Source organism: Poromitra crassiceps (genome assembly GCF_964638095.1).
Source record: "Poromitra crassiceps genome assembly, chromosome: 2".
Taxonomy (NCBI): domain Eukaryota; kingdom Metazoa; phylum Chordata; class Actinopteri; order Beryciformes; family Melamphaidae; genus Poromitra; species Poromitra crassiceps.
In genome coordinates this window covers 89388587-89415120 of record NC_139624.1, presented here as the reverse complement: position 1 = coordinate 89415120, position 26534 = coordinate 89388587, and the positions used below count along the sequence as shown (strand labels likewise).

The window sequence follows — 26534 nt, the reverse complement described above, 5'->3', positions numbered from 1 at the left end:
AAGCTCACAAGAAACTAGTATCAAGAATGTAGCCTACTCATATATACAGTTCTCCATGGGAAAAAGAAGCAGACATAACCATAACAGATGACGAATGGTTAAACATATGCGATATGCAATCCTCCACCTCCAGCTCTGGCCAATGGAGAGAACTTTCATGGAAGAACCTTATCAGATTTTTTATTACTCCGAGAAGAAAATATTTACAGAACGATAGACCAGAATCCGGTAATTGCTGGAGACTATGCAATAAGTCAATGGCTGATCACTATCACATATTTTGGAAATGCCCAGCAATCCAAGATTACTGGTTAAAAATAATCTCAGACATCAAATTAATACTGGGTTTTAAAATAGATGACAGTTTTGGCACCATATACCTGGGGAATATACCAATCAAATTTAATCCCCAAGATAAATACCTCCTCAAAATACTTCTTGTAGCCAGCAAAAAAACAATAACAAGAAAATGGCTAAACCAGGACCCACCAACAAAAAAAGAGTGGATAGCAATTGTACAGGAAATATATGAGATGGAAAAGCTGACCTTCTATCTAAGATTGAGAAAGGATACATTTGATGGGTTCTGGTCCAAATGGTTGGTGCATATGAATATAGGAGGAGCCTCTATTCCCATTTAGCCTTGTCTGTGCTCATTTAGCCCATGTGTATTTTGTATGTGTATGTCTCGCTCCCTTTTTTCTCTATTTTTCGCTCTATACTTCTCTCTCTCTCTGAAGCTGATTGGAACAAGTAACTGAACAACATAACTTAACACAAAGCTAACTATTAAAAAACTAAGAATTGATCTGTAACACCCATCATGATGACCTGAATGTTTGTTGTTTTTTATTTTTTATTTTAATTTTGTGAGTTTGCATTTGTAAAACTGTCACTCATGTGGAGAAATGTTGGAATGATGCAAACACTCTGTTCTAAAACAAAAACCTTAAAAATAAAGTTACAAAAAATAAATCAAAAAATACTCGTCCCATTGGCTCACGTGATCATGAGCGCCTGGCCAATCCTGGCGCTTGACTGCTGTGTAGGCGGACGCAGGGCGTGGTCTGCCCAAATCTGTGGTGGGTTCCATAATAACGCCTGTCCCTCTCAGTCCTCAACTCGCCACCGTGAGAGCTGATGTATTGTGAGCATTCTGGCGCAAACTGGCTGCCGTGCATCACCCAGGTGGCTGCTACACATCGGTGGTGGATGAGTTGAGTTCCCTTCCCCTTCCTCCCCTGATATGTGAAGTGCTTTGAGTGTCTAGAGTGGCTTTTAAACATGAAGTCTGGATCATGTCTGGCTAGCAAGAGCAGGATATTTTCCGGTTTTACCTTTTTAAACATGAGGGGTCTTTGTTTAGAAACAACTGGATATGAGCCGTTTTTTCTGCCAGTGGGCGGGGGGGGGGGGGGGGGGGGGTAGCATGCATCGATAACAAGAAATGTGATAGGAAACAGCTTTAGCGAATCTGTAACCAAACTCCATTCAAAAACATGCCATTTTAACAGAGGGTCCATACCAACCATTCAGGCAATAGAGGGGTGTCATTGTGCCAAAAATGAGCGCAGTCAAAATAGTGGTCGCACAGTCGTCAATCACTGTGCGTGATTTATTTTACAAGTGGCATTCAAGTCATATCTGACTAGTTTTAAATGTATTTCTCCCCACAAAAGTTAGGCTAGGCCTATGTCTCGAAATAGGCTGTCAGTCAGTCAGCTCCTCTCCTCCCTCCGCAGTGTGGACGCACAGTCACACAACACTGCCTGCCTCAAATGGCTGCCTCACACTATAGACATGGCTGCATCCAACTCGAGAAAACTTCTCAGAAGAGACTAACGTTAGCGACAAATCTGGATACTTTTTCTGACATGGGAATGATGGGATACCATCAAGCAGCAGTAAAAGCAGGCAATGACGATAGCTGGGTAAGTCCCGCTAGCATCGATGCTAAGTTAGCAAAGTAGCCTACAGCAAGAGCGCAGCTGAAGCTAATTTATATGGACGTTAACATCCATATAATATATAGCCATGTGCTTGCGCGATGACATCATGTATTGGCGATGTCAAAGGGTGGCGATTGACGATCTGACTGAGGTCAAGATCGCGCAACTCTAGTAGGCTATGATCTCTCTTGTTGCATTTTTAAACTGGCAGATGGGGGATTCAATTTTTAGTTGTTTACTCACCTAAATTGGCTCTCTTCCAAATAATCCAGCCACGTAACTAACGCTACGTCCATTCATGAAAATAATGATGGGACATTAATGGTTTGTAAAGTGCCACCACGCGCCCACTCACAGCTAGATGATCTGGATCATGAGCTGCCAGAGTTAAACAGCAGCCGCTATTCCTATTATACGGATCCTATACCGGCGACCGAGATGAATATGATACGAACTCGCGGGAGTGCGCGTAGGCCGGCTAATTGTTGTTTAACATGCAGGCCAACCGGCTAGGAGCGGGTTATAATACGGATTCCACTGCATGTTAAGAAGTGGCTTAGGATGGCGCTATATAAATCCAATCAATTATTATCTCTCTATCTCTCCCTCTCATTGTCTATCTCACAAAACAAACAAGAGGTGTGAATGTCCAGTGAGTCAACAGTCCACACAGCCTCTCTCATCAAATCACAGGGAGCGAATGTGAGAGGAGAGGATTACCGTATTACTGAATCACAGAGAGAAGGATTGAGGCATTATGCCAGTGTTTATTCCCTGCCTGCTCGGCTTCAAGAGAGGATTTTTCTCAGACTCTTCATAAAGTAGGGACACCAAATCCACGGGTTGACCTGCAACACCTACAAGATTTCTTTCTTTCTTTCTTTCTTTCTTTCTTTCTTTCTTTCTTTCTTTCTTTCTTTCTTTCTTTCTTTCTTTCTTTCTTTCTTTCTGAGAAGACTTATGTATTTATGTATCTGCGGGTTACATTTGTGAGCTAGTGTTTAACCCAACAACTTGGAGCTTTTCTCTGACAGCAACAGGTTAACGGCAGCTCTGCCTGGCACTGCTGCTGCTGACACAGATCATTCTCTCTCTTCCCATCTGCCCTTGCCTGCTCACTTATCAGTTAGTTCTGACACAGACCACTATATCTTCTTAATTGGGTTCCTCCTAAGCTGCTTCAAAGCCGCCTGCTCAGACTCGGGGGGCTCTATCGGTGAATCAGCCAGTCATTGTGTCAGCCTGGCGCTGTGATCATCAAGTCATATCAAGAAGCTTGGTCCTAATTGTGACCTTTGTACAGGATCAGGAGGCAGTCGGTGCTTGTCGTCACCTTTTATCTGTTTATGATTCCTGAGGAGGAGGCTTTGGTGACTGTGACTCCTGAGGAGGAGGCTTTGGTGACTGACTCCTGAGGAGGAGGCTTTGGTGACTGACTCCTGAGGAGGAGGCTTTGGTGACTGTGACTCGTGAGGAGGAGGCTTTGGTGACTGACTCCTGAGGAGGAGGCTTTGGTGACTGTGACTCGTGAGGAGGAGGCTTTGGTGACTGTGACTCCTGAGGAGGAGGCTTTGGTGACTGACTCCTGAGGAGGACGCTTTGGTGACTGTGACTCCTGAAGAGGACGCTTTGGTGACTGTGACTCCTGAGGAGGATGCTTTGGTGACTGTGACTCCTGAGGAGGAGGCTTTGGTGACTGTGACTCCTGAGGAGGAGGCTTTGGTGACTGACTCCTGAGGAGGAGGCTTTGGTGACTGTGACTCCTGAGGAGGAGGCTTTGGTGACTGACTCCAGAGGAGGACGCTTTGGTGACTGTGACTCCTGAGGAGGAGGCTTTGGTGACTGACTCCAGAGGAGGAGGCTTTGGTGACTGTGACTCCTGAGGAGGAGGCTTTGGTGACTGTGACTCCAGAGGAGGAGGCTTTGGTGACTGACTCCTGAGGAGGAGGCTTTGGTGACTGACTCCTGAGGAGGAGGCTTTGGTGACTGACTCCTGAGGAGGAGGCTTTGGTGACTGACTCCTGAGGAGGAGGCTTTGGTGACTGTGACTCCTGAGGAGGAGGCTTTGGTGACTGACTCCTGAGGAGGAGGCTTTGGTGACTGTGACTCCTGAAGAGGACGCTTTGGTGACTGTGACTCCTGAGGAGGAGGCTTTGGTGACTGTGACTCCTGAAGAGGACGCTTTGGTGACTGTGACTCCTGAGGAGGACGCTTTGGTGACTGTGACTCCTGAGGAGGACGCTTTGGTGACTGACTCCTGAGGAGGAGGCTTTGGTGACTGGATGATTTGATCTGAGTTGAGTTTTAACAAGCCTTTAATGAAACCTCTACCTACGACATGTACATCATGGCAGAGGACAAACAATTTTCACAAAACACGAACTCGGAACCAATGCAACCCCTTAAATTTTTTTTGTCAACATAGCAACACCAAACAAAACAAAACCGACCGGTCATGGACATTCATACACATTGTCAAGCCCTCCTCATCCCAACTCTGTGTTAAAAAGCAGCTCTCCTCCCTCCAGCCTGCACACAGCTTCCCCCAGACACCACCTGCTCTGAAACACTCTCATGTCTTGCATTCTCTTGTAGTACTCAAAGTCTATGGCTACTCTCGCCCTAACCAGAGCTTTAAACAAGACTACAGGGTCTACTTGGACATCTGCATCTATTTTCCTCTTCCTGCTGAGGTACACCGCCATCTTTGCCTGCCCCAGCAAGAAATTTACAATATAGCCCATCCTCTGTTTACTCTTGCCACACTGGAAACCAACAGGATAGCATTCTCGCCACAGCCTACTGAAAGAAGGCTGACAATGCCCAATGAGTTAAAATACAAGGCTTTTTTGAGCTCAAGTATAATTCAGTGTACCGTCTATTATTCTAACGGCTACACTAATTAGAGTAATTTTTCAATTTGCACCTAGTTCGAGCAAAATTACCATCAAACCCAAGGACCATTGCAGAAACCACAAAATTACCAATATTAGACACTATTGCAAAAATAATGCGGTGCATTTTAGGACATTAACCTATAAAGACCTTCAGAGACCATGATTTTGAAAATCAAACAAATTGCTCAACCTGACATTGTTAGAATACTCAAAGACTATTACTGTGGAGAAAGACATTGAACCAGTGCTAACAAGACTATTACTGTGGAGAAAGACATTGAACCAGTGCTAACAAGACTATTACTGTGGAGAAAGACATTGAACCAGTGCTAACAAGACTATTACTGTGGAGAAAGACATTGAACCAGTGCTAACAAGACTATTACTGTGGAGAAAGACATTGAACCAGTGCTAACAAGACTATTACTGTGGAGAAAGACATTGAACCAGTGCTAACAAGACTATTACTGTGGAGAAAGACATTGAACCAGTGCTAACAAGACTATTACTGTGGAGAAAGACATTGAACCAGTGCTAACAAGACTATTACTGTGGAGACAGACATTGAACCAGTGCTAACAAGACTATTACTGTGGAGAAAGACATTGAACCAGTGCTAACAAGGCTCTGCTCAGCTCAGCCTTGCCCTAACAATTTCCTGTTTCCTCTTGCAGGGGAACCATGGGACACGGAGTGGGCTGAACCAAAGGGTCGAGCAACACACACCAAACGTGAGTAGACATGATCTGTCCACTGGTGAAAGACACACTTGACTCTTCACATTAGGCCTTGTGTATACGTATAAGGAGTGGAATCTCACTAGCGATAGTTAACTCAACCTATACAATAATTACTCTATTAGAAATGTTAGAAATAAGGGATTATCTGTGGATAAGCCTTGTAGCAAACGCATATCAATCAGTGATGGCCAAATCTCATTGCCTATCTTCATGTCAGAACAGACGCAACAGATCAGTACAGTTTGTGTCATGCTGTGTCATCAGCATTAGACAATTTGGACTGGTTGTTTGTATGGACTTGATGGACTTCAAGTCAATTCAAGCCGGTGAAACATGCCAGTGCATCATTCAGACCCAGTGTTGGGCAGTAACGCGTTACTTAGTAACGCATTACTGTAATTAGTTACTTTTTTAGTAACTAAGTAATATAAGGCGTTACAATTTCCAAAACAGTAATTAGATTACATTTACTAATCCAAGTAATGCATGCGCTACTGCGTTACATCATGGCCTGCCAGAATGCAGTGTTTTCTATGTAAAAGAAGAAAAGAAAACATTTTATCCTCACGGACTCCGGGAGACCTGTCACACAAACGCTTTCAAAACAAACCGAGTCAGAAGAAGGAGACGAGCAAGAGAAATAGAGAGAGAGAAAGTAAAAAAAAGAGTAACTAGTAACGTAACTATTACTACGATGTACAACTATCAACTATATCCTTGGGTTGATGTCAAATCTAATTTGTTAGAAAAACAGATGAGACTGGGCCAATATCAGTATATACAGCCAAAGACAACTGGCTTTTTGCCCATTTTACAAAGTGACTAAGTTGATCTGTTTTTGATCACTGTGGTGTGTGTGTGTGTGTGTGTGTGTGTCTGTCGTGGGTCCAAAGGCTTCCACTGTGGTGTATGACATGGCCACGGCCTCGTCTAGAGCAGACTCTAGCCATAACCACGGAGGAACGTCACAGCTCCATGCCATCGGTGAGTCCAAACACTATTTGCTAAATGTGGGGGATGGCAGGTTGGCCTAGTGGTCTAGACACTGTCCTTCCATCTGAGAGTGGATTCAAGCTCCCTTGGTCAGCCAGCATCCACCCTCCCGAGGTGTCCTTGAGCAAGGCACTGAATCCAGTCCAGATGCAGTTCTGCAGCTGACCATAAGCTCTGGTCGGAAGCGAAACATGATTTTGCCCCAGGGATCAATAAAGTATCACATTATGTAATTTGAATACACACATCACATATCAAACACATGTCTCACACAATACATATAGAGTTCTCATAGAGTTGCATGTACCCTCCTGTGTGGCTGTCTTAATTCTAGACCCCTGTTGGAAGTCCAAATAGGATTGTCCCCAGCCAATTTAAGCTGATTGCTATATAGTAGCTGCAGCACCAATGTTGTTGCAGTGATGACTATGAATATATTGTCACTTTAGCACAATTGACTGTTTATGGGTGATTCTGCAATTATGTTTAGCTGCTGCTAACTTTCCAATGCTGACAAACTGGCAACTTTCTCAGCACTGGGTAAACTGTCTTTGCTTGTACCTGTATTTCAAATGGACCTCCAACAGCTTGTATCCTGTGTTACTTGACTGTGGACACTCAGTCCAACAGACAGACTGTTTACTAAGTTGGTTGTGAGGTGATATAATAGTAATAATAGTAAAGATAATAGTATAGTGATAACAGAGATACAGTAATAGATATAATATGAACTGAAGATATAGATTAAGAAGCAGGATGTTGTAGTGCAGCGGTTTTCAAAGTGTGGGACTTGAGGGGAGGGGAGGCGCGGTGTGAGAGGGGGAAATCAGAGAGGAGAAAATGCGTGCAACTTGGCCATGCTGCACAATGGATGCACAGCCTCCACCGCGCGAATATGGAGAAGGAAATCGTGATTTAAAAAAAATGTGTGTTTCACAAATCCGATCGCGGCAGTTCTTTGTATACATCAAACACATATATATGCTCATGTTTTTGTATGTGTTGGGGAGCTATTTCCAATGAATTCTACAACATTTATGGGGCTGGTGAACTGTCTGTCTGTCCACGCTAGCCAGCCTGGCTGCAGACACAGTCCATACAGGTTGAACGTGCAGAGAACGCAACATTTCCACTCGATACACGGCACAGGACGGGTATGCCACTAGTTCTAAAGATGTGTTTAAAAAAACTATTAAAAGTCCTTCAGAGTGGATAAAGACGTTTTTAAAATATTTAAAAGAAGATATAGAAAAAAGGATAAAGATGTTTTAAAATCTTAAAGAATATAGGGTAAAGATGTTTAGAACATTTTTGGAACTCGTTTTTATGCCAGAGTGGAACATACAACAATAATAGTAATAATGGCAATATTATTGTGTGTGTGTGTGTGTGTGTGTGTGTGTGTGTGTGTATGTGTGGGGGGGGGGGGCTCACTCTCGCACACTTTGAAAACCCCTGCTGTAGTGGCTACACTGAAGTCCTATAACAGGAAAGTTGGGCTCAATCCCTGTCGATGTCCTTGATACAACAGAGTCTCTGCATGCTCACAGGTGTAAATCACTCAGGATAGGAATGTCAGCTAAATGCCGAGTATGTAAAATGGATTGGTGAATGTTAAAATGTCTCATTGCTTCCCCCACGGCCAGTTTCCTGTGCCAAACTCAAGAGGAAGAAGAGCCTGTTTGGGACCGCCATCTATGTGGAGGTGACAGCAGAGGGGGAGTCGCGTCGCACAGCAAAGTCGCACAGCTCCTCCAACCCCAAATGGGACGAGAGGCTCACTCTGTAAGAAGCAACACATCCTCTGACTGACTGTGGGCTTGTGTGTCGGTGTATCTTAGAGCGTTTGATTCCTTTATCTGGACATCTCTCTCATTCCATCCCTCATCCTTTGTCTGTGTTTCTGATATGTGCGTTAAGTCTAACTCTATAAATACACAGCTTCATTAAGTCTAACTCTATAAATACACACAGCTTCATTAAGTCTAACTCTATAAATACACACAGCTTCATTAAGTCTAACTCTATAAATACACACAGCTTCATTAAGTCTAACTCTATAAATACACACAGCTTCATTAAGTCTAACTCTATAAATACACACAGCTTCATTAAGTCTAACTCTATAAATACACACAGCTTCATTAAGTCTAACTCTATAAATACACACAGCTTCATTAAGTCTAACTCTATAAATACACAGCTTAATTAAGTCTAACTCTATAAATACACACAGCTTCATTAAGTCTAACTCTATAAATACACACAGCTTCATTAAGCCGAACTCTATAAATACACACAGCTTCATTAAGTCTAACTCTATAAATACACACAGCCGCATTAAGTCTAACTCTATAAATACACAGCATAATTAAGTCTAACTCTATAAATACACACAGCTTCATTAAGTCAAACTCTATAAATACACAGCTTAATTAAGTCTAACTCTATAAATACACACAGCTTCATTAAGTCTAACTCTCTAAATACACAGCTTAATTAAGTCTAACTCTATAAATACACACAGCTTCATTAAGTCGAACTCTATAAATACACACAGCTTCAGGTTCATTAAGTCTAACTCTATAAATACACACAGCTTCAGGTTCATTAAGTCTAACTCTATAAATACACACAGCTTCAGCTTCATTAAGTCTAACTCTATAAATACACACAGCTTCAGGTTCATTATTAAGTCTAACTCTATAAATACACACAGCTTCATTAAGTCTAACTCTATAAATACACACAGCTTCATTAAGTCTAACTATAAATATGCACAGCTTCATTAAGTCTAACTCTATAAATACACACAGCTTCATTAAGTCTAACTCTATAAATACACACAGCTTCATTAAGTCTAACTCTATAAATACACACAGCTTCATTAAGTCGACCTCTATAAATACACACAGCTTCATTAAGTCTAACTCTATAAATACACACAGCTTCATTAAGTCTAACTCTATAAATACACACAGCTTCATTAAGTCTAACTCTATAATTACACACAGCTTCATTAAGCCGAACTCTATAAATACACACAGCTTCATTAAGTCTACCTCTATAAATACACACAGCCGCATTAAGTCTAACTCTATAAATACACACAGCTTCATTAAGCCGATTCTATAAATACACACAGCTTCATTAAGTCTAACTCTATAAATACACACAGCTTCATTAAGCCAAACTCTATAAATACACACAGCTTCATTAAGTCTAACTCTATAAATACACACAGCTTCATCAAGTCTAACTCTATAAATACACACAGCTTCAGGTTCATTATTAAGTCTAACTCTATGAATACACACAGCTTCAGTTTCATTATTAAGTCTAACTCTATAAATACACACAGCTTCATTAAGTCTAACTCTATAAATACACACAGCTTCATTAAGTCTAACTCTATAAATACACACAGCTTCATTAAGCCAAACTCTATAAATACACACAGCTTCATTAAGTCTAACTCTATAAATACACACAACTTCATTAAGTCTAACTCTATAAATACACACAGCTTCAGGTTCATTATTAAGTCTAACTCTATGAATACACACAGCTTCAGTTTCATTATTAAGTCTAACTCTATAAATACACACAGCTTCATTAAGTCTAACTCTATAAATACACACAGCTTCATTAAGTCTAACTCTATAAATACACACAGCTTCAGGTTCATTAAGTCTAACTCTATAAATACACACAGCTTCATTAAGTCTAACTCTATAAATACACACAGCTTCAGGTTAATTAAGTCTAACTCTATAAATACACACAGCTTCATTAAGTCAAACTCTATAAATACACACAGCTTCAGGTTCATTAAGTCTAACTCTATAAATACACACAGCTTCAGGTTCCTAATGTATTCTAGAAAGAGTGTTGGAGGCAAGCGCATGCATCCCCAGACAGCTTATCATTGGGACAAAACAAAAGGAGACAGCAGTACAGACAGGAAGGATTCAAGACTACCATGAATCTCTCTTCTCACAGTCGCCACAAAACGTTCCTAGAAAGAATCTGCTGTGCTCTCCTCTCCGTGTGGCTGCTGCTTATATCAAAAGCAGTGGGAGAGAAAGGTGGAGTTTAGTGTGGGAATGTTGGGTTAATGTCTATCCGACAGTCTATAAACCTTGTGTTACAAACATAACATGTTTAACACACCCCCCCATCCAAAAAACGTGTAAATTCCACGACCAAAATAAACCTCCGGTGACCTGTCTGAGATTGAAATAGGCAAAGGAAAATGCTGCCAGACAAGACACAGAAGCCCTGCATCTGTTGAGCTGCTCGTGGAGCCAGCCTGCATCTGTTGAGCTGCTCGTGGAGCCAGCCTGCATCTGCTGAGCTGCTCGTGGAGCCAGCCTGCATCTGCTGAGCTGCTCGTGGAGCCAGCCAGCATCTGCTGAGCTGCTCGTGGAGCCAGCCTGCATCTGCTGAGCTGCTCGTGGAGCCAGCCTGCATCTGCTGAGCTGCTCGTGGAGCCAGCCTGCATCTGCTGAGCTGCTCGTGGAGCCAGCCTGCATCTGCTGAGCTGCTCGTGGAGCCAGCCAGCATCTGCTGAGCTGCTCGTGGAGCCAGCCTGCATCTGCTGAGCTGCTCGTGGAGCCAGCCAGCATCTGCTGAGCTGCTCGTGGAGCCAGCCAGCATCTGCTGAGCTGCTCGTGGAGCCAGCCTGCATCTGCTGAGCTGCTCGTGGAGCCAGCCAGCATCTGCTGAGCTGCTCGTGGAGCCAGCCAGCATCTGCTGAGCTGCTCGTGGAGCCAGCCAGCATCTGCTGAGCTGCTCGTGGAGCCAGCCTGCATCTGCTGAGCTGCTCGTGGAGCCAGCCTGCATCTGCTGAGCTGCTCGTGGAGCCAGCCTGCATCTGCTGAGCTGCTCGTGGAGCCAGCCTGCATCTGCTGAGCTGCTCGTGGAGCCAGCCTGCATCTGCTGAGCTGCTCGTGGAGCCAGCCTGCATCTGCTGAGCTGCTCGTGGAGCCAGCCAGACTTATGGCTCTGTGGCTTCTTAATGGCTCGGCCAAAAGCCAGAGACATGTCATTGCGGAAGCTAATTGCCCTGATTGGGTAATTCTCACTGACAAGACAGAGTGCTGTTGTGTTGGTGATCATGTGTTTGCACGTTTTGCAAGCGGTTGTGGCTAACAACTAGGGCTGAGATAAATCGTATTTTCATCGTCATCGCGATATGTACGTGCAATGAACACATCACAAAGACTGCCTGAAACGCAATGAATAACAAAAATTTACATACAAAAATTTACATAAAAAACATTTACATAAAAAAAAAAATTGTGTGTAAAATAAGTGTGTAGTTTCAGCTCCACCCCTCAACACACTGTGTGTAGTTTCAGCTCCACCCCTCAACATGCTGTGTGTAGTTTCAGCTCCACCCCTCAACATGCTGTGTGTAGTTTCAGCTCCACCCCTCAACATGCTGTGTGTAGTTTCAGCTCCACCCCTCAACATGCTGTGTGTAGTTTCAGCTCCATCTCTCAACATGCTGTGTGTAGTTTCAGCTCCATCTCTCAACATGCTGTGTGTAGTGTCAGCTCCACCCCTCAACATGCTGTGTGTAGTTTCAGCTCCACCCCTCAACATGCTGTGTGTAGTTTCAGCTCCACCCCTCAACATGCTGTGTGTAGTGTCAGCTCCACCCCTCAACATGCTGTGTGTATTGTCAGCTCCATCTCTCAACATGCTGTGTGTAGTTTCAGCTCCACCCCTCAACATGCTGTGTGTAGTTTCAGCTCCACCCCTCAACATGCTGTGTGTAGTTTCAGCTCCACCCCTCAACATGCTGTGTGTAGTTTCAGCTCCACCCCTCAACATGCTGTGTGTAGTGTCAGCTCCACCCCTCAACATGCTGTGTGTAGTTTCAGCTCCACCCCTCAACATGCTGTGTGTAGTTTCAGCTCCACCCCTCAACATGCTGTGTGTAGTGTCAGCTCCACCCCTCAACATGCTGTGTGTAGTGTCAGCTCCATCTCTCAACATGCTGTGTGTAGTTTCAGCTCCACCCCTCAACATGCTGTGTGTAGTTTCAGCTCCACCCCTCAACATGCTGTGTGTAGTTTCAGCTCCATCTCTCAACACGCTGTGTGTAGTGTCAGCTTGAGTCGCTAACACACCCATGCTTGTGGGAATAGGCTATTCAATGTTTGGGGTCTATGTTATCAATATTACATCAGAAAGACATAGGAACTGTTAAGCCTGAAACGCACAGGGAACGAAACCTGACTCGCACCATTTGATGCGCGTCAATTTCTGCCCCTATAGCGCACTGCAAGCATCAGATCTGAAATGAATACACCACAGAATGACAGAGCCATCACTATTTTGGGGGAGCTCAGAGCGCTTTGGTCACGGCTGCTGGGAACCTCATTTGACGCTCCAAAATCGAAACAGGTTCAGAGTACGGGCGTCAAGGCAGTTCGACGCGTGTCAGAACGCTCTTGGTGAGTGTTCGGCCGTTTAAAACAATGGGTGGACTTCAAAACACAAGTGTCTGACGCTCCCTGTGCGTTTTGGGCTTTAAGCTAATATGCATACTTCGTTTTAAGATACATACTACAGCATGCGCTGGGAGCCTGGGACGCGTCATCAGTGATGTTATCTGGGGTCTCTCAAGGTGTTTCGGGTCTCTCAACATCATACACCCTCGCCCAGTAGACCCAGCCGAGGTCAATTAAGACCCCGACTCGCGTCCCAGAAGCAGCCACTCACGGATCAGCCTTCCTACTCTGTCTGCAACGTTGCCCGCGGAAGGGTTGATCACGCCCAATCCGCTGCAATAGAGTTAGTGCTGCACTGCAGTATTGTAAGGCCCTTCGGTGCATGGAGGGTCTAGGCCCTGTGGGTGACTCCAGGGCGGGCTCCTCCTACGTCTCACCAGACCCTCCCGGGGTAAAGGCAATCCTACCATGGGCAGAGAGGACGCCTCAAGAGGGCCTGTGCGCTGCATGTCATTCGCCTGCGCCGAGCACCTCGCTCTAGCCTGAAGGACCCCAGGCCGCGCCGATCTTTGCACAGATTTTCAGGAGGCTAATCCCTAGCGTTTGTGGATTTCTCCTCCCGCTGTTCCAAAACGTGTCAACGTGTGTCGTTGCCTGGGAAACGCACATCCCATAATACAACTGTTCGCATCGCATCCCATAATAGTATGATGATACTTGGGATGCCATTGCGTACATAGATATGAACAGGTTAGCTAAAACTTCAGCGTCGCCAGCAACGGCCCCCACCGTTGCGGTCGGGGTACGTTTCGAAATCCCTCCAGGCCTGAAAGATTTTCTAGGGGAAACTGGTATATATATATATGTGTGTGTGTGTGTGTGTTTTGGTGTTTTGCGGTAAAAGTGGCTCTCTTATTGACTTTGTCCTGCCAGTGCGGCTCTCATCGAAGAAATAGTGAGGATCACTGGTCTAGGGTCTTCAATATTTGTTTATTTATCGCAAGCCATATCGTCATTGCAATAATGACCAATATTATCGCACATTACAAATGTTCCTCATATCGTGCAGGCCTACTCCAAATGCATGGCTTTCAGGCTATACTCCTAGGTTATTATATTTGAGCCGATGCGCTCAACCTCGAATACAATGGCTGTACTGTACTTCTTCTCCATCTTACATTTATGGACATAAAACACAAGATAGTCGCGTTGTTTGAGTGGAGAGCATCAGTCACAGCAAGGTCAAGACATTCTCATGTTTTTTTTTGTTTTAGGGGTAGTAGATATTGAGAAAAGTGTGTGTGTGTGTGTGTGTGTGTGTGTGTGTGAGAAAGGGAGGGCAGGGGAGTACATGCTGGTGGTTTTCTGTAGTAGGTCTGTCGCCTTGTTTCTCGATGCCCTCCAGATTAACACTTAATTTCTCTACTAGTTCTCCACTTTGAAACCTGCTTCTTACACTGTGATAGAGCTGGTAACATTTCTAACAAGGCATATCTTAATATGAGTTCATGAACAGTCACCATCAACAGTCACATTTGCTGTAGGAATGTATAGCCACCACCAGCCCCCCCTTTTTTTCTCTCCAAACAAGCGCTTTATTAGGAAGACCTTTCTACTGGGTAGGTTTCAGCTTTCAGCTCAGTGTCAACTACCAAAGTACCATCCACCTCCATGTTGGACGTGTTGCATTCTGAGATGCTCTTCTGCTCACCACAGTTGTAAAGACGTTATCTGAGTTACTGTAGCGTTTCTGTCAGCTCCAACGAGTCTGGCCATGCTCCTCTGACCTCTCTCATCAACCAGGCCTTTCTGTCCGCAGAACCGCCGCTCACTGACTGACTGGATGCTTTTGGTTTTCCGCACCGTTCTGTGTGACCTCTAGAGACTGCTGTGTGTGAGAATGAGGTCAGCAGGTTCAGGAATACTCCAAAGCAGCACGTCTGGCTCCAACAGCCATGTCAAAGTCACTGAGATCACATTTTTTCTCCAATGCTTGATTTGAACATGAACTGAAGCTGCTGACCTGTACCTGCATGGTCTTGTGCATTGCACTGCTGCAACATGATTGGCTGACTTCTGCCACATGATTGGCTGACTGGATAATTGCATGAATAAGCAGGTGTTAGGGGTGTGCCATATTGTGTCGTTATCGATATATCGTTACAATTCATATTGTCAAAAATTCATATTATGATATTGTGATATTATTTTAGGCCCATATTGCCCACCCCCTAGCAGGTGTTCCTAATAAATTGCTTGGTGAGTGTATGTTTAGTAGTCAGCTTGTTTTCATTTAGTTTGTGGTCAAAATAATGAAATGGAATCACTACGAATGCCTGGCACAACTCATATTGGTGATAACCTGTTCATGAGCTCATACCTGCTTAACAAGAGGAAACATTAAAGTCACACATTGCTTGTAAGCTGCCTCACTAGTCTCCCCCTCCTTTCTCTCTCCCAGTCTTGTAATCTGGATCTTTGCCTCTCCGTCATCGCTCAGTGGCGAGTCAGCGCTGCCTCCTCCTCGTCCTGCAGTCAAAAGCAGACTCCAGCATTAGCTGCAGTGCTTCCACTGTGACTCCAGTCCGCTCTCATACGGAGTTAATACAGGGAGAATTGGCTGGAAATGACTGGGTAGAGGAGTTAATACAGGGAGAATAGGCTGGAAATGACTGGGTAGAGGAGTTCAGTGCTCTGCTCCTCCCTGCCCTGTGTGAGGAGGAATACTAAGCAGAGCCCACAGCAGAATGCAGACTGATATATACTTTTTTACCCCTGCCGGGTGTAAACAAATTCTACCGATACAGATTAGGAAGGAAGCCCGACTTAACAAAAGTATATTCTGAATAGATGCACTTTACATATTTTGGGGGATTCATAAAGGGTGGTAGAGAAAATTTACATCACATTAGCCTTTATTTGGACAATCACTAGTTATTAATATATTCATATACATTTCCATTTTAGTTACATATAGTTATGACACAGACATACTTCATAGTTAGATGACGAAATGTATATGAATATATTAATAACTAGTGATTGTCCAAATAAAGGCTAATGTGATGTAAATTTTCTCTATCAAAGGGGGACGAGTTGTTGTGTCTTTAGCCAGCGAATGATCTGCGAGTAGTTTGATCGCTCCCACCTTCATCTCAGTCAGTGTCACTAAATCTGTATAAATCACAGATGATGATGATGCACATCCTTCTTTGAAATGATTAAGTTTTTCAGTGTTTTTTTGCTGAGTTTAGAAGAGCGAATTCAGATACTAGCTAGGTGGAACAGTATTAAACATCGACTGATCTCGGTGTTAAATCAATAACGCTGGCCCGCTCATAGCTAGGCAGCAACCTGCACTTTCTGGCATCCATGACCATGGTGTGATATCAAAGCAGTGTCGGAAACACTGTGGCCAATATTGAACATGGAGGACCCCCACTGTGAAGAACAAGACAAAATACGATTGATTGGAAGCCTTTGAACTACTTGAAAACCGGATGTGTGTGTTTGTGTGTGAGCAAGTGGAGTGCTCTCTTGAACACGAGGGGGGAGCGTTCATAACAGGAGGTGGGAGTGTTCACAACAAGAGCGGGGAGTGTTCACAACAAGAGGGGGGAGTGTTCACAACAAGAGGGGGGAGTGTTCACAACAAGAGGGGGGGAGTGTTCACAACAAGAGGGGGGAGTGTTCACAACAAGAGGGGGGAGTGTTCACAACAAGAGGGGGGGGAGTGTTCACAACAAGAGGGGGGGAGTGTTCACAACAAGAGGTGGGAGTGTTCACAACAAGAGGGGGGAGTGTTCACAACAAGAGGTGGGAGTGTTCACAACAAGAGGGGGGAGTGTTCACAACAAGAGGTGGGAGTGTTCACAACAAGAGGGGGGGGAGTGTTCACAACAAGAGGGGGGAGTGTTCACAACAAGAGGGGGGAGTGTTCACAGCAAGAGGGGGGAGTGTTCACAACAAGAGGGGGGAGTGTTCACAACAAGAGGGGGGGGAGTGTTCACAACAAGAGGGGGGGAGTGTTCACAACAAGAGGTGGGAGTGTTCACAACAAGAGGGGGGAGTGTTCACAACAAGAGGTGGGAGTGTTCACAACAAGAGGGGGGGGAGTGTTCACAACAAGAGGGGGGAGTGTTCACAACAAGAGGGGCGAGTGTTCACAACAAGAGGGGCGAGTGTTCACAACAAGAGGGGGGGGAGTGTTCACAACAAGAGGTGGGAGTGTTCACAACAAGAGGGGGGGGAGTTCACAACAAGAGGGGGGGGGAGTGTTCACAACAAGAGGTGGGAGTGTTCACAACAAGAGGGGGGAGTGTTCAGAACAAGAGGGGGGAGCCTTCACAACAAGAGGGGGGAGTGTTCACAACAAGAGGGGGGGGGGAGTGTTCACAACAAGAGGTGGGAGTGTTCACAACAAGAGGGGGGAGTGTTCACAACAAGAGGGGGGGGAGTGTTCACAACAAGAGGGGGGAGTGTTCACAACAAGAGGGGGGGGAGTGTTCACAACAAGAGGGGGGAGTGTTCACAACAAGAGGGGGGGAGTGTTCACAACAAGAGGGGGGGAGTGTTCACAACAAGAGGGGGGAGTGTTCACAACAAGAGGTGGGAGTGTTCACAACAAGAGGGAGGAGTGTTCACAACAAGAGGGGGGGGAGTGTTCACAACAAGAGGGGGGAGTGTTCACAACAAGAGGTGGGAGTGTTCACAACAAGAGGGGGGGGAGTGTTCACAACAAGAGGGGGGAGTGTTCACAACAAGAGGGGGGGGAGTGTTCACAACAAGAGGTGGGAGTGTTCACAACAAGAGGGGGGGGAGTTCACAACAAGAGGGGGGGGGGAGTGTTCACAACAAGAGGTGGGAGTGTTCACAACAAGAGGGGGGAGTGTTCAGAACAAGAGGGGGGAGCCTTCACAACAAGAGGGGGGAGTGTTCACAACAAGAGGGGGGGGGAGTGTTCACAACAAGAGGTGGGAGTGTTCACAACAAGAGGGGGGAGTGTTCACAACAAGAGGGCGGAGTGTTCACAACAAGAGGGGGGAGTGTTCACAACAAGAGGGGGGAGTGTTCACAACAAGAGGGGGGAGTGTTCACAACAAGAGGGGGGAGTGTTCACAACAAGAGGGGGGAGTGTTCACAACAAGAGGTGGGAGTGTTCACAACAAGAGGGGGGAGTGTTCACAACAAGAGGGGGGGAGTGTTCACAACAAGAGGGGGGAGTGTTCACAGCAAGAGGTGGGAGTGTTCACAACAAGAGGGGGGGAGTGTTCACAACAAGAGGGGGGGAGTGTTCACAACAAGAGGGGGGGAGTGTTCACAACAAGAGGGGGGAGTGTTCACAACAAGAGGGGGGAGTGTTCACAACAAGAGGGGGGAGTGTTCACAACAAGAGGGGGGGGGGAGTGTTCACAACAAGAGGGGGGGAGTGTTCACAACAAGAGGTGGGAGTGTTCACAACAAGAGGTGGGAGTGTTCACAACAAGAGGGGGGGGGAGTGTTCACAACAAGAGGGGGGGAGTGTTCACAACAAGAGGTGGGAGTGTTCACAACAAGAGGGGGGAGTGTTCACAACAAGAGGCGGGAGTGTTCACAACAAGAGGGGGGAGTGTTCACAACAAGAGGGGGGGGAGTGTTCACAACAAGAGGGGGGAGTGTTCACAACAAGAGGGGGGAGTGTTCACAACAAGAGGGGGGGGAGTGTTCACAACAAGAGGTGGGAGTGTTCACAACAAGAGGGGGGGGAGTGTTCACAACAAGAGGGGGGAGTGTTCACAACAAGAGGGGGGGGAGTGTTCACAACAAGAGGTGGGAGTGTTCACAACAAGAGGGGGGGAGTGTTCACAACAAGAGGGGGGAGTGTTCACAACAAGAGGGGGGAGTGTTCACAACAAGAGGGGGGGGGGAGTGTTCACAACAAGAGGTGGGAGTGTTCACAACAAGAGGGGGGGAGTGTTCACAACAAGAGGTGGGAGTGTTCACAACAAGAGGTGGGAGTGTTCACAACAAGAGGGGGGGAGTGTTCACAACAAGAGGGGGGAGTGTTCACAACAAGAGGGGGGAGTGTTCACAACAAGAGGGGGGGAGTGTTCACAACAAGAGGTGGGAGTGTTCACAACAAGAGGTGGGAGTGTTCACAACAAGAGGGGGGGAGTGTTCACAACAAGAGGGGGGAGTGTTCACAACAAGAGGGGGGAGTGTTCACAACAAGAGGGGGGGAGTGTTCACAACAAGAGGTGGGAGTGTTCACAACAAGAGGTGGGAGTGTTCACAACAAGAGGGGGGAGTGTTCACAACAAGAGGTGGGAGTGTTCACAACAAGAGGGGGGAGTGTTCACAACAAGAGGGGGGGAGTGTTCACAACAAGAGGGGGGAGTGTTCACAACAAGAGGGGGGGAGTGTTCACAACAAGAGGTGGGAGTGTTCACAACAAGAGGGGGGAGTGTTCACAACAAGAGGTGGGGAGTGTTCACAACAAGAGGGGGGGAGTGTTCACAACAAGAGGGGGGAGTGTTCACAACAAGAGGGGGGAGTGTTCACAACAAGAGGGGGGAGTGTTCACAACAAGAGGGGGGAGTGTTCACAACAAGAGGGGGGAGTGTTCACATCGATCTAACAAATCATCAAGCATCATCAAGCTGGCACACTCGGCTGTCATTACCTTCTAATAGAGTTATTATGCTACAACGTTGATGGGCTAAGATAATTTTCGCAGTGATATATTCAGTGGTGAAATGAACAATAATTAACTTCATTCATTAACTTCATGTGGCTTAGTGGTTAGCACTGTTGCTGGACAGCAAGAAGGTCCTGGGTTCGAACCCCGGTCCGTCCCAGGTCCTTTCTGTGTGGAGTTTGCATGTTCTACCCATGTTTGTGTGGGTTTCCTCCGGGTGCTCCGGTTTCCTCCCACCATCAAAGACATGTATGTTAGGGTTAATACTCCTGTCAGTGCCCCTGACCAAGGCACTGGCAAAAGAACTGGAGTTGGTCCCCGGGCGCTGCACTGCTGCTGCCCACTGCTCCTAGTGTCTAGGAAGGTTACTAGTAGAGGAAGGGTCAAATGCAGAGGATGAATTATCCTATGGGGATAAATAAAGGTAGAGACAGGCATTTTAATGGAATGCTGCATGGCTGTGCTGAATAAAGGTTTCTGTGTGTTTTGTGTTAGACTGTTCTGAATACTTCTGCCCACATTAAATGATGCTGCACTATCATTTGAGCCATGGCTTTGCCTGTGTCCTGTAATGCTGATAGATGGCTGTCTGTAAGAGAGATAGATACTGTTGCACTGTCATGTCTGCTTTTTGGCTATTCATATCTACAGCCTTCAGCATCATAGGGACAAGGAACGTCACTCCAGTCATGTTGCTGTCTGTGGTTGTGTCTTTTGGCAACACTGTACATTTGAACGTCACTCCAGTCATGTTGCGGTCTGTGTTTGTGAACGTCACTCCAGTCATGTGGCTGGCTGTGCTTGTGTCTTTTGGCAACACTGATTGTACATTAGTGTGTTTTTCCTGTGAATATTTTATAGCCTAGGAAAACCATCCTGATCACATGAGCTCACATGCTGTTTCGTTCTACGGATTAGGCGGGCAGAAGGCCAGAAGTTACAAAGTCCACGTGCCAATCAGAGACCTGTCTCATAGTTGACAACGTAACCAGCCAATCAGGGACGGCACAGGCAAAACAATAATGCCATCTCCCGAAGCAACGAGCAGTAACGTTAAAGTTAGTAAACACAGCCGTAAGTGCAGTTATTACAGAAATAGATTCAACAAGAATAATTAAACAAGAACACGAGTATGCACCAGCGGAGCTTCTCCGCGGAGAAGACGTGTTCGCCGTTCTTCCAACTGGATTTGGATTGGAATTGGCAACACTGATTGGCTGAAGGAGTTGTCTGTCAAGGCAAGTCCTCCCGACCACTGAAATTGATGTGGGCGGCTGGAAGTCCAGACTGATACAGAGAGTGAAACAGAATGTGAGCTCACTTATCAGGATTGTTTTTTCCAGGCTACATGTTTCATGACAGTTATCTAAACGTCTGTGTGTGTGCGTGTGCGTGTGCGTGTGTGTGTGTGTGTGTGTGTGCGCGCGCGTTTCTGTCCCTATAGGAATGTAACACCACACACTCAGGTGGACTTCAAGGTATGGAGCCACCACACGCTGAAGGCCGACGCTCTGCTGGGCAAAGCCACACTCGACCTCGTGCACGCCTTGGAGCAGCATGACAGAAGATGTATGCACACATGCGCGCACGGACGCACACATACACACACACCACCACAACAACATAAAAGACAAAGTATGGTGCCTCCAGTCACTGCCAGACAAGAGTAGATACTGTACATTAGGCTACAATTTATTTAGAGTTTGCGGGTATTATTAGTATCATCCCTCTGTCTTCCTTTCCAAGTAACCTTTTAGTGAAATGTCAAGCAAAATACATGTTGCCAACTTGTCACACACCCTCACGCAGCTGCTCCTCTTGTCACCTCATCCAATGAAGATGAAGTAGTTGGTACATAAGCAAGAACGTTCTTTCTGGTCTGACTCACCATTCTCATTCTGGGGGAATTTGAGGTAATGCCAAAGTTTGCTGTACTCTGTTGTAATCAGTACTCCCCGCTGTCTCTGCCCTGGCTCCACAGTGGAGAATGTGAAGGAGGTGCTGAAGCTGAGTGTGGAGCACAAGGGAGCTTCAGTGCCCACTGGGGAGCTGACCGTCTACCTGGATGGACTGACCGTCACTGACCGGGAGGCGCTGGCAACGCTCACCAACGGCAACGCAACAAACGGCACCAGTGAGCCATATATTTACATACTGTATTAGGGCTGGGGGGAGGTGGATGTCCATTTTTTGTAGACTAGCACATGCTTCCTCCGATAAATGTGCAGTCGCCAGCCGCTTCTTTTCACCTGACAGCGAGGAGTTTCACCGGCAGGACATAGCACGTGGGAGGATCACGCTATTCCCCCCAGTTCCCCTCCCCCATGAACAGGTACCCCCCGACCAACCAGAGGAGGCACTAGTGCAGTGACCAGGACACATAATCTGGCTTCCCACCCGCAGACATGGCCAATTATGCCTGTATGGATGCCCGACCAAGCTGGAGGAAACACGGGGGCTCAAACCTGCGACCCTTGTGCTGGTAGGCAGGGAATCTGCACTACCCCAACGCCCAGTTTTTTGCCAATTTAAATTACTTTGATCTTTGCTAGTGTAAAATGTTTGCTACAGCAATAGACACTTTTCACAGCAACCATTTTGAGGGGGTAAAGCAGGAAGTAAAGCAGGTGTAACCAATACCATTAATGATGGTTCCATTCCATGTAGGGGTTGCAGTGCCAAGGCCCTCATTACTGTTACGGTTGCTGTGGAAAAGGGCCTATGCTTTCAAATGGCAAAGCACACGCAGGGATAAATGATGCATGAAACATATTTAAAATAGATTTATAACCTGCATAGAAGTTGGCCTGCACACAGCGGTAATTTCTAATAACCATCCAGTTCTTGACGTTACAGAGAAAATATAAATCATCACGCTTCCTTCTCAGTTTTGGAAAATACAAATTGTTTTTTACTGTCCAATTTCTCCATTGACTTTCATAGTTAATGAACTGGAAAGATATGCTGAAACTGCACCATCAGTATTTTCAATTATAGTCAAGAAGTGGACTTGAATGCCATGTTGAGAAATGTTTTGGGGTTGTAGATTAGCAAAGGTGTTGAACACTTGATTTCTCTGTTTTAATTTTATACTTTCACATCAATTCCTACTTTTACTTGTTTGAAAGAAGCCACTAAATGTACCCACACGTGTGTCCAAACACACACACACACACACACACACGCACGCACGCACAGTTTGCTAGTTGTAGGCTAACAATGCTGTCTCCTATCCAACAGAAGTCCAACAGAACGGCAATGCCATCCATGAAAATGAAGGCGACTCCTCTTCCTCCTCCTCCTCCTCAAGGGCTGCCAATAGGTAAGCCAAGTTAAAATCACAATCTATTTTTGGGCATTTTTCTTTGCTACGCATAATGTATCATTATAATCTCGCTAATATATGGTAAATGGTAAATGGCCTGCATTTATATAGCGCTTTTATCCAAAGCGCTTTACAATCAGTAGATAGTCTACATTCACCCATTCATACACCGATGGCGGCAGGCTGCCACGCAGGGTGCCTACACACCATCAGGAGCAAGGAGGGTTAAGTGTCTTGCCCAGGGACACAACGACAGCAGCTGGGAGGGAGCGGGGATCGAACCGCCAACCCTTGCGTCATTGGCCGACCTGCTCTACCTCCTGAGCTAAAGCCGCCCCAATATACAGTATAGCAGATGGACAGTGCTTACTAGGGATGTTCATCAATTATCGAAAATCGATAATTGATCGTTAAGGAAATAAAGGAATTGATTCGATCATGTGGAATTTTGATCAATTTTTTATATATTTCTTTGTATCAAATCAAATGGCTGAGACTATCAAATTTGATTTTCACTACATGGTCGCAACCAGGAGAGGGCGCAATGGGACCGACAAAGAACAATGAACAGAACACCTCTGTGGGTGGGGCTATGCCAGACCAGCTATGGGTGTGGTCTAATTGAGCTGCAGAGAAGAACAGCAACAGAGGAAATGAAGCGTGCGAGGCAAAGTTTTGTGTGGGACCATTTCGAGTTAAAAGACGACGTCGTTTATTGCAAGAACTGTGATGCAGTTTATAAGTACAACACGGCTACGAAGCCAATGATTCACCACTTGAACAGCGTACATCCGAGCCTGGTTAACCAGGAAGGCGCCTGATCAGAGAGGTGTGGCAGGAGGAACTTGGTGTTAATCTACCTGAAATCATATGGAACAGGAGTCTGTCTGTGGTCCAGCTCTGCTCGGTTAATAGTAGACACCAGCTGATCCAATTTAAGGTTGTTCATCGTCTTCACTATTCCAAGCAGAGGTTACACAAGATATATCCTTCTGTCTCGCCACTATGTGATAGGTGTCGGGTGTCGGAGGGCACACTGTCCCATGCTTTTTGGTTTCGCCCTTCACTGTCCGGATTCTGGGCCAAAATATTTGACTGGTACTCTAAGGCCTACAAGGTAGCCCTTCAACCGGAGGCGGAACTCGCCATCTTTGGCTGCTCAGAGTCCTCTTTGCTCCTCCCGGTGGCCGTGCGGCAATCTTTGACGCAGGGAATGACTGTTGCCAAGAAGGTAATTCTTAAGGATTGGAAGTCCTTCTCTCCACCTTCTTTTCAGCTGTGGCTGACGGACATGGTCTCGGTTGTGCGGATGGAGAGACTCAGGTTCCAAAGGAATAATTCATTGGGGAAGTTTTTGGTTATCTGGGACCCGTTCCTGGCCTATTTTGACGAGGTTAAAAATGACAAGTGACTCAACCGGCCGATTAGATATGGACCACTTATAATGGATCCTATTTTGTGTATATTGATGTATATTTTGTAAAACACATGGACATTTTACGTGACTGGTAGCACCACTTTGGAAAGTTGGAAATGTATATTTGTTTTTGTTTTGTTATATGTCTTTTTCTTTTCCCTTTTCCTGTCTTGAGTGTTTTTGTTTTTGTTCTCATGTTCTGAAAAACCATAAAATAAAATATTGGAAAAAAAAAACGGAAGGCGCCTGGTCCTCGTCTCAGCCCACCATCACTGCGGTGTTAGCGGGGAGGAGATGTGATGCAAATGCGAGGCTGGTTCAACTTGGAGAGGCACTGGATGCGGGCGAGGCGGCTCTCCCACAGGCTGGGCGAGATGATGCGGTGGCGTTGTCTGATGAGTCCGAGTCCGACACAGAGGAGGGGGTCGGCCCAGCCTCTGCTATGGCCATGCTGCTCGGGAAGGAATACTCCACTTGTCGCGACGGCGCTGGGATGCAAGACGAAGTTACCAACTTCATGAGGGAGACTCCCCTGTCCCTGGAGTGCAGCGCTGCAGAGTGGTGGAAAGTGAATGAACGCAGGTTACCCAGGCTAGGCGAAGTTAGCGGGACGATATCTGTGCATTCCTGCAACTTCGGTCCCTTCAGAGCGCGTCTTTTCTGCTGCTGGACTGACTGTCAATAAGCTGCGTTCGCGTCTCACCCCAGAGCATGTTAACACATTCACTGCCAGCCGTTTTTCAATACTGTAGTTAGCTTCTGCCAAGGTTTTTTTTTGAGGATTCTGGCTCATCTTTCAAGAGCCGAGGATTCGTTTCTGTTAGGATTTTGTGAACACACAATATCTCAAAAGAACTAATAGAATGTGTGCTTTCTCTGTCTAAAAGAGTTAGTTTGTAGAGTTAGTAGTTATGTAAGCATTAGCAGTTGAATACAGCATGGTTTCAGCGTCTGAAAATTTATTCTGAGATAAACGGCTTTTTGTGAAATTCGATAGAACAGTCACTTTAACCATTCATTTTTGGCATCAGTAAGACGTCAGACATCTAAACAATAGTTTTGAACAGTCATTTCCTCCATAACAGCAGGAAACACCCCTCTCCTTCAAACTCCTCCCTCCGTGTGTGTTCTTCTTGGCTGCAGCGGGCGTGTCACAAGCTCGTTTCTGTTGCTGCTGTAACCTCGCGTCACCAGGCTCACTGCTTTGCTGCTACTGTGCCTGTCTGCTGGCGGCCGCTGGGCAAGTCTGGATCGGCTCGCTCGTTTCTTGGAGTTTCGGTTGAGAGCTTTGATGAAGCTTTTGCGATTCTGGTCATATTTATGCTGCGTGTTTCAAAGTGTGTTCCACCCGTAATCTATTATGAGGGGACACTAGTCACCATGCCTTCATGAGTCAGTCATTTGTGTTATGAGGCTCTAAGTTAAATAATAGGCATAATTGTGAAGTAAGTAACACTATAGCATCATCTCTCGTTCTGGTTCTCTCTCTCTCATTCTCTCTTGTTTTGGATTGTACATTTTGATCGGGGGGGGCCGCCAAACGAATATTTTTGTTAATTTATTTAAGTTAAGTTCATGTACTGTATGTGTGTAAGTCAAGTGTCTAAAAGAGATGTGGTTATATAATTTGAATTAAGACTACAGTAAGAGGTGTGGCTCAGCTGCGTTAAGCATGCACATATTTTTTGTTTAACACGTTCACTGCCGTGGACGAGATATCTCGTCAAGCAGAAACCAACGGTTGACTGCCAATGACGAGATATCTCGTCCAAAAATTATTATTATTTTTTTTGACGGTGGGACGTCGATCAACCCCTTTTACATCTCCTATTAAAATATGGGAGGTATTGAATGTGTATAATCTATTTTACCGACCCACTAAGTGGCGACAGTGCTCTCCAGACGAGAGAAAGCCAAGCAAAAACAGCCACGTGAGGAAGCCATTCTCATGAAAATGGATTGGCGAAAACGCTTTCGCGCAGGGAGCTGGCGGTGGGGGATTGCAAATTTGCATAATAGATTATGGGTGCAACACACTTTGAAACACGCAGCATAAATAAGACCAGAATCGCA

General features: G+C 45.8%; 1 protein-coding gene across 1 annotated transcript in view; it reads left to right on the top strand.

Moving 5' to 3' along the window:
* The window catches only part of wwp1 (WW domain containing E3 ubiquitin protein ligase 1), a 103127-nt gene that overhangs the window by 24272 nt on the left and 52321 nt on the right, over positions 1-26534 (top strand). Inside the window, exons 2-7 of the mRNA XM_083632040.1 lie at positions 5521-5577; positions 6480-6570; positions 8226-8364; positions 21164-21288; positions 21701-21853; positions 22960-23041. Of these exons, the coding sequence (XP_083488166.1) occupies positions 6501-6570; positions 8226-8364; positions 21164-21288; positions 21701-21853; positions 22960-23041 (569 nt within the window). The 5' untranslated portion in view covers positions 5521-5577; positions 6480-6500. The remainder of the gene's footprint in view (positions 1-5520; positions 5578-6479; positions 6571-8225; positions 8365-21163; positions 21289-21700; positions 21854-22959; positions 23042-26534) is intronic.